Raw genomic sequence first — 15582 nt, 5'->3', positions numbered from 1 at the left:
CGCACACACGAACACACACGGAGACATATAATAACAGATCAGGAAAAATGAGGATCCGAAAAAAAGTAAGAATCTGCCCTGATTTGACCACTGAAAAAGATATAATTGCATGTTTGTGAGAGCAAATTCTGAAATACTTTACAGGCATTTTCATTGAGCTTTTGTATCTTAGAAGCACTAACATACAGAAGCTCTACGGGAGTTTTGGAGGTACATGAGCGAGTGTAAGAGGGAAATGGATACAGCGAGAGACAGGTCTGGAGCCACAGTGTATATGTAGCAAGTTAAATCTCAGAGTAAAAGGTCCCCTTGAAGTGGAGATCCACACTGTCATCACAAGTATTCTTCACTGCCTCCTAACTGTGGTGGCATGTCAGCAGTTTCCCATCAATCCCATTCTTCATGCTGTAGACAGCTGTGCCATCTTTTCTGGGTGGGGAGCAGCTTTAAGTGTTAGGATCATGAGGGATTTCCTCCACTTTCTCCTGTCGTGTCCCTCAAGTCTCCTCATTTTTTGTAAACAGTCAACCAGTTTCTGCTCAGGGTTTCCCACCTGTGCATGTGACACTGGTATCTACAGAATCTACAGGAGCTGGGCAGTAAATCTAAATCTAATGATCTAAAATTTGCTGGCAGGCTCAGTATAAATATCACCTGGGGTGAGTAAAACGCCACGTCAGGCTAGCAACTCACTTTCCAAGGGAAAAAACAGATTCTTTTTTTTTAAGGCTGATGATAGAAGAAGCTAAGGAGTAAACCATCTTGCTTCTCTCTCATCACTGTTGAAACTTGCAACAGCACAGCACCAATCAGGCGCTCATGAGAGAATGGCGGCATGTAAAGACAAGGTTTGTGAACTAAAGCACAAGTGAGCATTTCAGTTATCCTGGAAACTGGAGTACAGGTGGCAATAGAGGATGTGGGCAAAACTCCAGCTATTTATTGCAAAATTTGCCACACGTTTGAGGGAATGGCTAAGAAAATGGCATCTTTTTTTCAAAGTCATTCAGTTTAAGTCTTTAGTTGTATACTGGCAAGTGAAAATTTACATCGGGTAAGTAGATTTATGACTTTCCTGTATACAGCCTGACATTACATTAGATTTGAGCGGATGTTTTTTCCCATGTAATGTAAATACAATGGAGGTCGAATAAAGCCTAAAGGCTAAAATGGTGGATATTTATTTCTGTCATGTACAATTGAAAATTATTCCACCACTAGCTTTTCTAAAAGCTGCTATAATCAATATTCGTGTTTCAACAATTGATCAAATTACAAATATGTCATATAAAAGCAGCCACAAACCCACAGATTTCTATCACCCATCTGTGCAGTTCACTTCAGCTCTACTGAGCATTTTAATGTCTTTCAATGCATTGTTTTTGGCACCAAGGTTTACTGTTCTGGTTTTCAGTCTCAAAGAAAAGGAGAGTACACGTTGACTTATATTCAGGTAAACACAAACACAGCTCCAAATGAATGCTTTTGTTGGTCCATGTCTGCTGGATGTGAGAACCAACATGTTTGTCATATCACATTAAAATATGCAAAATTTGTTCCTTCTGCCCCAAATGGTAAAACAAATATGTTGCCCTGTGTAGCCTGCAGATAATTCTGTGCAATGTTCAAACTTTTGATGAGATGTTTATGAGGTCTTTATTTTGTCCTTTCTCTACTGTGCTGCAGTGCCTAGCATGTTTACAAGCATGCATATGTGCATTATTCTTAGCATAAAAGTGCCTCGATCAACAGGTGTACTGTTACTGCGAAGAAAGTTGCACAAATGGATGAATTCAGCTTTACTCTGTGCTCTATTTCATACCACAGCCCATTCTGTATCTCTGTTAGGGTACCAGAATGGGCTGTTGAGACCACCCCTACAGGAAACACTTCTCAGCTCTTTTCATTTAAGTGATTACAGCATTTTTTACTGAGGAAATTTTATGACTCCTGATTAAACTGACATTTTTTTCAAACTATAATGTACATCAGTCAATCTGCATTTAAGTCAGAGCTGGGAGGTTTCTGACCCCGACTTTATATATGAAAACAACACTTTAATGGCCGTAAAATAGGACATTTGTCAATAATCCACATTTTGCAATGTTTTAATGTTTGGGTTTTTTTGTGTATGCACATTGAACACTCACACCAACTGACAATTAAGTTGTTGTTAAGAGCTTTTGGCTTATCAAATTTGAATAATTAATAATTTGTTTGACTTAAAGTTTATCTTTTGAAACGACAGGTGAATAAGTGGTCACTTTAAACAATTCAGTTTTGGGTTACAAAAAAGGTACTTTAAACTCGACACAGCAATATGAGAACATATTTGTTCAAAGGTTGTGAACTCAATCAGAACTAATGATTTAGTAAGTGCTGTGCAGCCCACATTCAGCAGGGCCTCTGTGGCGTCACATCAGATGACGCAAGAATGCAACAGAGCAGCAAAGACGTTGGCTCTTTTTCTCTTATCAGCTCGCTGCACATGTCTGTACACGCAGGCTTTCACCAAAGGAATTTATACAAACTGTATGACACTGAGCTCTCATTGCACTGTATGATATAGACCAGCTTGTTTTCAGCGTGTCTGACATAACTTCTGTTTCAGTGTGTCTAGTTTGGGATTATGTAATAGCTGCCTGTGGGGAATCCCTTCAATGAAACACACTTAAAGACTGAACTGTGTGTGTCTCATTGGTTGTTTGAGACAGAGGTCAGAAAAACATGTTGTGATCACACTGCAGAGCTCACCAGAGGATTATTTCTCACCATGAGACAGTTTTGTTAGCATTTTTACAAGATGATAAAAGTACTTAATGACCACTTAGCCTAAGCCATTAAACTATAGTGTAATAAAGTTTAAAGCCTTGTTATTTCAGCAACCAGTGTGGTGATACAAACAAAGATGGCAATACATAAACAAATGTCATTCTGTAACTCTCTGTTATTCCAAGCTATCTTACACCTGAAAACCGGTTCATCTCCCTCCTTTGATTGTGAAACTCTGAATTACTTGTAAAAAACAGAGAAAGAGCTGGTAGTCAAGAGCTTCATAAAACAGGAGTTGCGCTTCTGTGTAAAATGAGGTCTGAGATAATCAAATCGTAATGCATGCTGAAATGATGAGCGAATAAATCAGTTACACTTTCTCCAGAAAATTAATCATAAACCATGTTCATAATCAATTAATCCTTTAAAGTTGCCCAACTGACTGCATGTAATGTGTAAGATGATGCTCGTATTGATAGACCCACAATTTTCATCATAATGTTAGAATGCAAACAAGGTAAACTAAAATATTGAGCATTATAAATATACCTGTTGAACATTAGCAAGTTAGCATATTCATTGTGAGCATGTTATGTAAACCCAAATACAGCCATGGAGCATGGGATTAAGATCAACTGAAGCTTCTAAACTGACCACAGAATCTGCGTGCACCAGCACGGACATCGTGCTGCCGTTCACTACTTTTAAACGGCTTATCTAGTTTTCTTCCCTCTCCTCGTGGCTCCACGGCCCACTAACAGGATGCAGGCCAGCAACCTTGCGGGTGTTTTTACAATTCAGATTACCATGATCAATCAAAGCAATGCATCCTGCAATGCATGTTGTTAAACAAGATCCATTTAAATAATTAAGTACCAGTTAACATAGCCAACCCTTTCAAACGCTGCATAACCAACTGTATTATCACTTGGCTTAACTCAATATGCACAAAGTAAAGCTTGCAATAATACACACTACAAAGATGCCGTCTGTGTAGACAGGTATAAGTTAGCGACTAGCTTGTGAACATATGGAGCATTTACTAGTGAGATGGTGGAGACCAAAAATAATGCTAAAAGGAGAGTGAATATTAAACTTACATTTGTCGGATGAACTCAAATATGACTCAGAATGAATGCTTAAATTGCTTTTTGTGTACTGTTTGACAACACTTTGCCCTGGTCAGTTGTGTATACAGCTTGTTGTTCCCTAAAGTGGGCAAAGATTTTCTATATGCAGGTTTAAGTAATTTATAAAAAGCAAAAATTTCAAACCACTGCTCACTCCAACTTGTGAAATGACGGAACCTATTACCTTGTATTGTTTCATGTTCATTATAGTTGAATATCTGGTCATATAAGCAGATGTCAAACTGATGGCACCTATATGTTGGTTGCAGCTCTCATCACCAAACAAAAAGGACAGAATCTCATGAAGAAGAACAGGCTAAGGTTGGTGTCAGTTAAGCTGTTCTGAGAAAGCATAATTTCTTAAATGAAAAGTTCACCATCCACCTGGCAATGCTGCTCACATTAAGTACTTGAAACAGGCCACACAGATGGTGAAGAGCCTTGTTACTTGTTTGAATTCCACTTCCAGTGGAATCCAACTTTCACTGTAAGTGCGATTAGCATTTCCTGAGAAGTATTACTGGGACAGCAGAAAGGTTAAGTATAGCTGAGTAATCTGGGCACTTGCCATTTCACAGGAACATAGCCAATCTGTAAAATGTAAGAACTGAGCTTTTTTTTTTTTTTAAAAAAAAAAAGCATCAGTTTTTCTCAGAGCTGAAGAGTCTGAGCTCACACATCCCTGTTTGAGGACGCCTGGAGGAGCTGCAGATGCAAAGCACTTGAAGGTGAAAATTAAATGTTTTAAATAAGTTTTGAACTGAACTGTTATGCTTATCATGGCAAAATCACATTTCACAAAGCTTGTGCAACTCTGTCATTTATCAGATCATCCTCCAATCTTCCACTACAGTAATTAATAGTTTATGGGGTCCTGTTTTCATTTGATTGTACTGTCACAGGATTCCAGCTGTTGCCAATGCCCGTTCATGCACAGCGTCGTACCCAGGAGCACTGACTGGCATTAATCCAGTACTGCCTGCTCAGATGACCTCAGCTGGCAGACTTCAAGACCCCCGCAGTGCAAACTACAACAAGCACTCTCGTTCCCAGCCGCTGGGGGCCGCACCAAAGCCTGCTGCATTCTCCTGAGAGGCACACATGGCAATTCAAACACAGAGACGTGCTCTTACAAAAGGACACGGCACTTAAAGAATTCAACTGACCATGAATAATGAAATATTTATTGTCTTCCTTTCAAGTAAAATATTCAGGGAATGTGTGGGTTCCCAAGGCTCCATGCTTAAGAAATGCATATAAAAATTGCCCTAGACTTGGGAGCGACTTCCGACCTCAGTAATGCTCAGTGACCCCGAGAGGCCAAAAGACAAAGAAGCGAACCGAGACCAGCCTGAATCTGACAAGTGTTTCAACATATAATGCATTCTTTTAATCCAAACTATGGCCCCTGATGCCGACTAACTTCAAATATTCACCCCCAGACAAACCAGATTTATCCCTAATCCTAAGTGTCACTCTTTAGATGTTAATTTTAATTACCACAGCTTGGTCGGTCTTGTCCTGGTTGGTCTGTCTTTCCAATATTTCCTTCTCTGCCTTCGTCAACAGAAAATATTGAGCCTTTCCCAGTTTTGTTCTGTGCCATCAATCTCTTTCGAAGGCGTTACTCTTGGCCTATGGCTGTGTGTCCATCTGTTTTCTCCGTCTGTGAGCTTCACAACTTTTTGCTTTGAAACAGCTGTTTATTTGTTTCTGCGTGTCTGACAGACTCCTTTAATTTTTTGCGAATTTCCGTCAACATCAGCCATAAGTGCAAGGGAAAATTAGCTGAGGGCTGATTCTATGTGCAGATGTTGGTGGTGCACATAAAATGTAAGCATATGTAATGAAATAGTTTTATTTAAAATGCTGGTGTGAGCAAGCTTACAGTAGAGAGATGTCAATTAATCAAACACAGTCCTGTGAGGAGGCCGACTCTCTCTCATTAACTGTCCTCAGTCCGCAGAGGCAAAAAATAATAATAATAATAAAATAATCTCACTGCCATAACAAACAGGCTGGGATTTTCTGAACTTCTTTATTTCTCTGTACCAGCTGACATTTGGGTCATAATCTTGCTATATGAATCATTTTGGAAAGTAGAAAACAAATGTGGAGAACGTTAAACTTTTAACCCCATCACCTTATGTAACAGAATGAAGCAGCAGCAGTTTGAAGTTTAGTGAGTTGCTTTGTGCACTTCTAAATGGCACCTCTGTATGAAAACCAGAAATACAAGTATGTACAGTGATATCTGCGATTGTGGGTTTACACTTAATTCTGCAACTGTGGGCGTGTCTGTGGTGTTGTGAATGCTTTTTCATTTGTTTCCTGTAAAATCACGTCAAGGCTTGATTTTCTAAAAGATTTCTGAGGTATTCATGTCACTGCACTATACACAACATAATAATGGAATCTATTATAAGATAAAGGACAAAAGGGGACCTGTTATGCTTTTCCTTATGATATAATGTCGCAACCTCAGATGTTCATAAGAGGCTTAAGTTTCAAATAATGAGATAAACCCATGTTAAAGAAATCCCTGTCAGAAAAAAACCTCAGACCATTCACATTACTACGTACAACGTGTTTCTGCTACAACATGATAAAAGCTCAAGACAGATTTCTTTATATGGTCATCCGCTCTGGGCATGCTACTGAAAGTGTTACATTGTGTAACCTGCCATTGTTGTTCATTTTTCCCCTGATTTCAGATCAGATTTCTGAGATTAGAGTTTAGAAGCCTTTATTAGTGATGTTTCATGCTAGAAAGTGTTGCTATACTTCATTACATTCATTCCCATAGCGCAGTACTGGTACAGAGATGCCGAGTGCGCCATGGAGGTCTAAAGAAACTGGATACAGCGTAGCAGGCGGGGCCCTGTTTGTTCCTATGAAAGTTGATCAGTAGTGCATGATGCCAAAAAAGTTATACTTTCCGGGTATAAAATTCCCCAGATCTTCTGCACCATTAGGCACACAGAGCAAAAAGCCTAGAAACTTTATTGGCCGAGTGACTAATTTCTGGTTTAGCACTGCGCTAACTTTAAAATAAAATGATAATTGTGTGGCTATTCAAGACTTTGGAAATGTTATTGGACTGAATGGAGCCAAACCTGTGTTTTTGCAGGGGCTGTGTTGCTAAAAAATTCATCTACTGAAAAAAGTGTTTTTGGGCCCCATAGCATTAAATGACCGACTCAGAAGTTGTAATTCCATGGTTTGGCCACAATGTCAAATTGCCTTCAAAGCCCGGCGCTGTTTCTGGGGGCTTGGAGAGCGCAGATGTAGAAGACCTGAAAATACTGACCAATCAGAGCAGACTGGACGTTTTCAGAAGGGAGTCTTAAAGAGACAGAAGCTAAAATGGAGAGTTTCAGTCAGAGGGTGACCACAGGTATATTCTGGCAGACAGTGTGAGAAAAATAAGATATTTTCTCAACATTACAACATATAAACATGTTCTCATAGAAAGCCAAAAAACAAGTATGTACATGAAATGAGCATAATAGGTTCCCTTTAAGGTACTGAGAAGATGATAAATAGTATGTTTTCATCTTAAATAATTTTAATATGATAGTTTCATTTTCCTTTGACATCCCCAATACGTTTACCTTGGTTTTCTGAAAGCTGTGTGTTAATCTACAGGAAACATCAACACAACATATAAAAAAGAGGGTTGATGAAACTTGGTTAATTCTTTGATGTTAAGTTGCTTTTTTTTCCCACCATTACAAGCTACTACTTGAATCTGTCTCACTCTGACCTCTGTGACATTTAATGAAAGCACCAGAAAGCAGCCTAAAGGTGCCACAATAATCAGGGACTGACAAATAATCATTTAACTGGCTAATTGTTAACTGGGTTATGGTTACTTCAATTAGAAAAACCTTGATCAAGTATTGCCTTAATATGGTTAAAATCTAATTATTAGTTTGCATGTTGACACACACCATTATGTCTTACTCAACAGTAAGTTTGAACAATAAGTATTATAACATTTATATCTTTCATTCTTCTGATCATATTTTGGGTGACTGTTTCTTTTCTGACTCTTATCTTTCATTATTTGGTATTTTGTTATCATTGTTTTACACAAGCCTGTTGAGATAACCTGTGATTTCCTGTGGTCTGTAATCACAAGACTACTCCACTGACCTGCATCACATTTGAAATTTCCAACATCCAAACACAGAAAAACATACTGCCATTGCTATAAAAACAAATCCACAGTGAAATTTTTGACACAATAAAAGACAGTCAGTATGTGTGTTATCATAATGAGCCACAGTTCACTCTCGGCTGTCATAAATTTCTCCACACGTTGAAGATGCAGGACGGGGGAGGCTCATTTTCCTGGCTTTATCAAACTATAAAGTCGATTGAACAAAAACTGAGAGAGACTGCTGTCGGTGTGCAGGGCTTATGTTTCCTGCTAGCTTTTGGTTGAATGTGGGGTCTGGGTCTAGATCTCATGCAGGCTATTGTTTCCACATCCTCTGCAGCCTGAGTAATGGCCTTCTGAAAACAGGCCGTCTTTTGTTCTGGCCTCCTCGGCTCCAGAATGGGATGCCATGGCACTGCTTCCCCTTTCTGGTTGATAGGAGGAGAGGGAGGAGGTGCAGGGGGAGGAGGAGGGAGTGAAACCTGTCGCCACCACCGCTGTCTGTTATCAGCAGGAGGCAAGTCACTCTGGGCCCCGGTGCTAATGCAAACTCTGTGTGTGTGTGTGTGTGTGTGTGTGTGTGTGTGTGTGTGTGTGTGTGTGTGTGTGTGTGTGTGTGTGTGTGTGTGTGTGTGTTAATCCAGCGTGAGCAAAGAGAGGCTCAGCTCCAGCTCCTCTCATCAGGGTGTAATCAGTATTACTGCCACTCATAAGGCTGAGGAGGGAGAAAGGCCAAAGTCTAGCTATCACCCACACACCTCCGCAACTGGCTTAGAGACACACAGAGACAAACACAAACACACACACACACACACACACACACACACACACACTCAGCCAGCCAGCCAGCCAGCCACCACCCTCATCCTTACTAAACACTACGTCTCATCATCTCATCACAAACAAAAGAGACGAATTGTTCCCAGGGCCACAAGTTGACACATGCCATTTAAGAAGAGTCCCCTCCACAATGGAGGACGGCGATACAAAACACAATGTGCGTCTGTGTCTCTGGCTGAGTGGAGGAACAAGGGACGGAGGGCAGCAGAGAAGGACATACAAAGAGACAAACTAGAGATTTAGCCTGTTTTCGCGTGTTTACGATCCCAAAGTCAATCAGTCAATGCTCGGAGCTACGCAGTGTCTTCTCTCTAGCTGAGTTCCACATGCTGGCACTGGGTGATTAATGTGGCTGCCTTGAGTGGGAGACACTGCATGTAATCAAGCCCAAGCCTGTAATCGCCTTCCATTCCTTTTCATTTGCAATTTCACAGAGGGGCAGAGCTGCTGCCAGAGCTGCAAGCTCCAGCATTTGGGGGAGAGGAGGTCGGGCATGAAAGGGGTGGGGGGTGGGGGTGGGGAATTACGGGTGCTGTGGCACAAGCATCCCCCCCGAGGTCTCCCCTCCAATGCCAAGAACGATACATCTTTGGCAGGTTCCTGAGGGCCAAACTGTCAACTTCAACAAATTGTGGGTCACTGTGTCTGACAAAAGCCCCTCCTTCACTCCTGCAAAGCTAGGTGGGCTCTTCCACAGAATGCTTCTATCCATGCCAGGCCATACCACGACACACGTGTGTGGGGGGGAGAAACAAGTGCTCTTTTATGCCTCATTTACTCGTGTGGATTTTCACATGAGGGAAATAGACGGGACACGTTCCTCTGCGAGCCAAGATGTGCTCCATATCTCCAAGCTGCTTAATCGGACAGAGAGCGCATTTTTCGAGAGCCACTGCTGCTGAATCTCAGAGGGCTTCTTGTCTCCTCCTCGCATACACTTGCTGGCTAAATAAACATGTAATCCAGTCCATGCACAAGATTTTCATTCTTGGCTTTTAATACAAAGTAGCAACTAATAACCACCAGTGTTTTAAAAAGCATACTTCCTCAACAATTTATCCCTTTGTGGGCACAAACTGATTAACGTGATCTGAAGAAACCAACACGCATTAATAACAAGTGACATGTACGGTACACTGAAGAGATTACTTAAATGCAGTGAAAGCTTGTTTGAAATGTGAAAGTAAATTCTTTATTGCCCCACATATCATCAGTGTGTTAACTACTTTTTTAAATGTTATGTTTCAAGATTATTTATGCATGACTTAAGAGTGCATTTTTACATTACTTTATATTGTAGTCATGTCTTATGTCTTTGATAATTCAGCTTCTAAAGCAATTAAAAGCCCTTTTTACACAGAGAGTGTGCAACAGGGCTGCTACAAAGTCCCCAAACATCACTTTTGCATTCTTTTACAGAATCAAACAGCAGCATAATGCCGCATCTGTGTTTGTTTATAGACAACATGCCGGCATCGTGGAAGCACATGAGGCGCGAGAGGAATGACATTTAACAACGCCATCTGCTTCAAATGTGACATATAACATCCATGTCTGCAGCACTACATGAAACATAATAATGGGTCAACATGACAATAACAATCATTTACCAAGCCTATTATATGGCAACTGAACTCATCCTTTGCTTGGAGGTTAAGGAGCTCCTGAGACTTGTTGTTTTCCTAATTTGCATGCATTTACAGTCACTTCTATTCTTCTTTGAGTTAGCCGCCAACTGCTATAAGCTGCTTTTTAAATCTCCCGCGCTGTGTGGCACGTGCAATATGCTGTCAATATGTCACACCTGTCCCGTCCATAATCAGCAGTCCATTTTACATAAACACTGTTTTAGTGCTGTTTCTACCTCTGTTGTCAGCTCAAATGTGAGACTAGTCCCCCCCCCCCCCATTTTACCATTGTACCTTTAATACAGAACAGCGAGGCGGCATAACAGTGTGATCTTCCCGTCTTGAACAAGCAGTGGAAAAGGGGTTAGTATAACATCAGTGTTTATATGTTCCAACTCCCCACAGGAGTCAGATTAAAGTCTGAACTTCAAACTTTGGTCATGGGTAAATAACTAAATGTTTATGATGGAGGATGTTTGCACTGTTCTCAATTTTAGTCTCCACTCCATTACATCCACAGCAGGGAGGTTTCTATCATGTTGGGCACAAACAAACCCTGAGGGCAGGCCACAACACATCAGGGCTGACTGTACTCAACTCAATTTGGGTGATCCAAAGAGGGTGACAACACACAGGCTGCATTCCCCCATTCATTGTTATTCAAATCAGAGGATACAACACACAGAGAGGAGACTCTGGGGATCTCAGCATAAGCAGCGTAAACACACAAAAACCTTTAGAGATACTCATGGAAAAGCAAGTGCCAAAAATTCCCCATCTCTTTCATACACACAGGCAAACCAAAAAAACAAACACACACCACACACAGAGGGTCCTCGGGGGATCCACTCTGGTCCTGCCAGGCTAAAGACTACTGCACAATGGGCAGAGGGGGCAGGACAGGAAAAAGGGAGGTGGGCCATGAATAAATCATGCCTTTAGGCCACACAGGGTACAGCATAAACACACACACACACACACACACACACACACATTAAAAAAGCAACCCGCCACACCCGCATCATAGCAAACAAGCAATTAACATAAAGATGCATCTTTACACACACCACTTCAGCATACAAGGTTCGCTCTCTCTTTTCATAACACACAGAGAAAAAGTGGGACTCCATCCTGGGAATAGGGCAGGAAAATTAGCAGGGCAGAGAGTTCATGTCATCTGTCTGGCTAGTACTGCAGCAAAAGTGTGCCAACACTACACACGTACAAAAACACACATTCATGACTGTCTGAGTCAGGCAGACGGGGAAAGCTAATGCAAACTGAAGTCATGATGCCTCATGCTGTAATCAGGAGCATTATGGCTCCTGTAATTACCTCTAAACATTCATTTGGCTAATAACTTTAGCTCTCAATGCCACATACAGGGAGCGGTGTGAAATTCCCTGCAATCCTTCAGCCATGACACTGACAGCATTGGTGCAAAGATGAACTGTTAGGTTGTGAAAACCTCAGATATGAGCCAAGGCCTCGCTCCGGTCTCCAGAGATGTTTTTTTTATTTTTTTTACAGTATTTAATACAGCAATGTGCTACTTTTTATTTCACTAGCATGAATCCTTGTTGACAAAAATGTCCTGTCTTTCATTCTAATAGGAGGCGCTTCACTCTTGTGGGTGCATGGATGCCTTCATATTTGTTTATTTTACAGGAACAGTACTGTGCAAAAGTCTTACGCCACCACAGATTTGTTGTTTTAGCAAAGTTTTAATGAGGATATATAAGTATTTATTTCTCAGTTTCTATATTAAAATACAAACAAAATATACAAAGAACATGTACAATGCATTATAATACCAAAAAAGTCAGAACAAAATGGCTTCTTCAGACTGAAGTCAATATTTAGTGTGAAACATGGAATCATACAACCATAACAAAAGGTAGCTTAAACAATCAATATTGAGCTTTGGGCATTTCTTGCAACCGAATGCAACCTGGTTTAAATACACCAGAAGATTAGTATTGCAAATCTTACATTGTCTGCTCAAGAGAGTTCAAGAAATACTAAGTGGAAAGGGAGGTCACACTAAATACTTGCAACTTTAGTCTGTTGAAGTTGTTTTATTCTGAAATATTTGTGTTTTTAATATGTGTGCATATTTCCTGTATGTTCCGGCTGTATTTTAGTAAAGAGACTACTGAGAAATAAATATGTGTGATCATTGTAACCTTACTAAAATAACATTGTTTAATGTGGCCTAAGACATTAGCACAGTACTGTGTAGGTACATTACATTAGTTTCTCTTACAAAATGGGAATGAATCCAATTATGAAGCTAAGTTTTATGGCTGACGACTTTGCAGCACAAACTCAGTCCAACAGTTTAGAGTGTGAGCCGTGAAGCTGTGGATTAGATTTGCAGCTTTTCTTCTAATTTAATGCCACACATATTCGGTCGAGGCCTCGTGCCTTTGCAGTTGGGATCTACAGAGTCAGAAAAAAAAAACAAAAAAAAACCAACCAGACAGTACTGTGGAATTTTGACAGTTTGTGCACGAGACTTACCTGGAAGCCCAACCCACCAGATCATAATACTAATGCTGGGAATGACAAACAGGGAGTAAAAATGAATTTGGCTGCCCTCAAACCTTTTAGGACAGAATAAAGATATTTGTGCACAACTCCCCTTAAGTTAAAACTAACTTTTAAATGTACTTCAGTACCTCAAAAATAAGGAGCAACACACACTCTAGCTTTTAATCCAGTCCGTCAACCACAGAAACCCCCCTAACAAAACTCACCACTCAGCTCATCTTGTCATGACAGGAAGGGGGTTGAAACTCTTTCCAAGCAGCACATGCAATTAGAATAGACTGAGAAGTAGAGTATTTCCCAAGGACACAACTTCGAATGACTTTAGTCAAAACACACATAGTTCAGGCGACATACTGCAGATTATGGTTTGGTTTCAAGAGCACAAGAGTATTACTGATGTATGAGCGTCTAATTGTATCACATGAAGTGAAGACACACTTATATATGTAGTAATAAAGTGTATTTTCCCAAAGACTGACTCTGACAGTGTGTGTGCACACACTTCTCCCTCCCTCCCATACTTTCCCCAGCGCCGCTCACTGACCTAACAAAGCCTCTCCACAGTCACCAGCCTGACCCAGTAACCTGCATGCCTCCTATCTGCTAGAGACGTCCAGTTATAAGCTCCCATCTGAGCGCTCCCGCTGCTGCAGTATGGTGGGCCGTGTGAGTCAACAGCAATGTGTGACAAACAAAAGCTTCATTGAGGTTATAGAGTCTAAGAAATGAAATTGGCATACATTCTTATTTTGAAATAAAAATAAAAATGTCACAGTGGTATGTTGCTTTCCTGACAAAATCATCAGAGCTAAGTTATGCATATGAGTATCATGGTATAAAAAGTGATGTGCAAGTTTATTCCTTATTGATATAGATTTTTTTTTATAACACGATATTATGCAGCCAATGTGCTAAACTTCTTAAAGAAAAGTAACAAACTTACCCCTTGGTTTCCTTTGAAGCAAATTGATGGTTCACTTGGTAAAGACCCCTGAGGTGAGAGAAAGACAAGAGCATTTAATGTGACATAGCTGCACATATCAGAGAGCTCTAGTCCAGTAAACACAATGATGCTGTAATGTGTTTACATGCAAGTAAAGTTACACAATCAATAATGCCTATGTGCTGTTAATGGCCTCCTCTGTAGCTAATTATGAACCTAGGCTACTTGTCAACTAGATAACTTGGCAGACTGCGGGCTGTCTCTGCTTTACTTTGAAACAAAAGGAAGGTTTCCCAGCAAACAGCTGACAGGCTCGTCTTTCCCGACAATCACAGGATTGAGTCCTGCTGTTGTGTTGCTCAGAGGGGACTGGACATTAGTTTGCACGACTCTAATTGACTTGTTTATTTAAACTACAAAATACACGTTATTTAAAAAAACAAAACAAAACAGGGTAAGCTGAACACAAGAAAACTAATTAAGCGAAACGAGACTGTGAAACAATTTTGAAAACACAGTCAACCCAGCCGACAACTTTGACAAGAGTCCATTCATCTACACGCGCACACATTTAAAACACACGAGGAAAAGGTACCTTGAGGTTTTGGTAAGCCTCCAACGCCCTGATAGCCGTGTCCGTGAGCTTGACATGGTACAGCGTCCTGTTGGGGCTGTTTTTGTTATTTTTTCCACAGGAGAGCCCGTAGTGGTGCTCCTGCCTGAGCGAAGCCATCGCTGGCTTTTCTCTCTGCCCTGCAATTAAAGCTGCTTTCCTCTGTCTGCTCAACACTCTCCCCGATACGTCACTGTGTGGGCGGAGCTGCAGGCTCGTGAGCCCTGCAGACATTGCATTTCTACACAAGATTTACTTTTATTTGTATAATTGCATATTAAGTGTTTTCGGTGTTTTTTCTTTATAAGCCTAGAAAAATAATGATAAATCCAACTTGTTTATCAGATCGTTTTATTCGTCCCCAAACAAATCAGAAACAGAAATACTTTATTGATCCCCAGGGGAAAGTTTTGTAATAAAAAGAAGAAAAAAAACAAACAAACTAAAAGCAGCAAAAAGTAAGAAAATGAACAGGAGCAACTGTAACAGGCTGCATGCACGTTAGGGCATGCACACTACATGAAATCCAAAATAAGTCAAATGAGAGATCATCTGTAGGGTTAGTGTACTGGATTTATACCAACTTTCTTTGACGTTAAAGCTGCACTGTTACTATTATTTTTTCAAAATTTGAACACAAAGTGGCAGCCTTGGAGGCAGAAAAAAGTAGCTAGTGTGGAAGTGCCAAAAACTGCAGTTCCTCTAAAGGCCACTTGAAGCTGGCTCGATTGAAGTGGTTCAATCCCTATACCACCACGTTAAAATGCTCAACTTTTCAGCAATAAAAAACATGTTTACAGCCTGGTTCAAGAGGCTGTTTTTATCTTATAGTCATAGCACAAAAGTTATATTTAGTAAATGTTACCCTCTATCAGTATGAAATTATTTTTTTTGACATAGGTTAAATAAAAATCCTAAAAAACTGCAGGTTGGGCCAG

The 15582-nt window shown here is 40.5% G+C and overlaps 1 protein-coding gene across 1 annotated transcript in view; it reads right to left on the bottom strand.

Moving 5' to 3' along the window:
* The window catches only part of LOC121962122 (RNA polymerase II elongation factor ELL2-like), a 31945-nt gene extending 17131 nt beyond the window's left edge, over positions 1-14814 (bottom strand). Inside the window, exons 1-2 of the mRNA XM_042512350.2 lie at positions 14627-14814; positions 14032-14079 (exon numbers count right to left, since the gene is read on the bottom strand). Of these exons, the coding sequence (XP_042368284.1) occupies positions 14032-14079; positions 14627-14764 (186 nt within the window). The 5' untranslated portion in view covers positions 14765-14814. The remainder of the gene's footprint in view (positions 1-14031; positions 14080-14626) is intronic.
* Positions 14815-15582: the final 768 nt, after the last annotated feature.

The sequence above is a fragment of the Plectropomus leopardus genome, chromosome 1 (genome assembly GCF_026936395.1).
Source record: "Plectropomus leopardus strain MGB_pleo_1.0 chromosome 1, ASM2693639v1, whole genome shotgun sequence".
Lineage (NCBI taxonomy): Eukaryota > Metazoa > Chordata > Actinopteri > Perciformes > Serranidae > Plectropomus > Plectropomus leopardus.
This window is presented reverse-complemented; position numbering and strand designations above follow the sequence as displayed.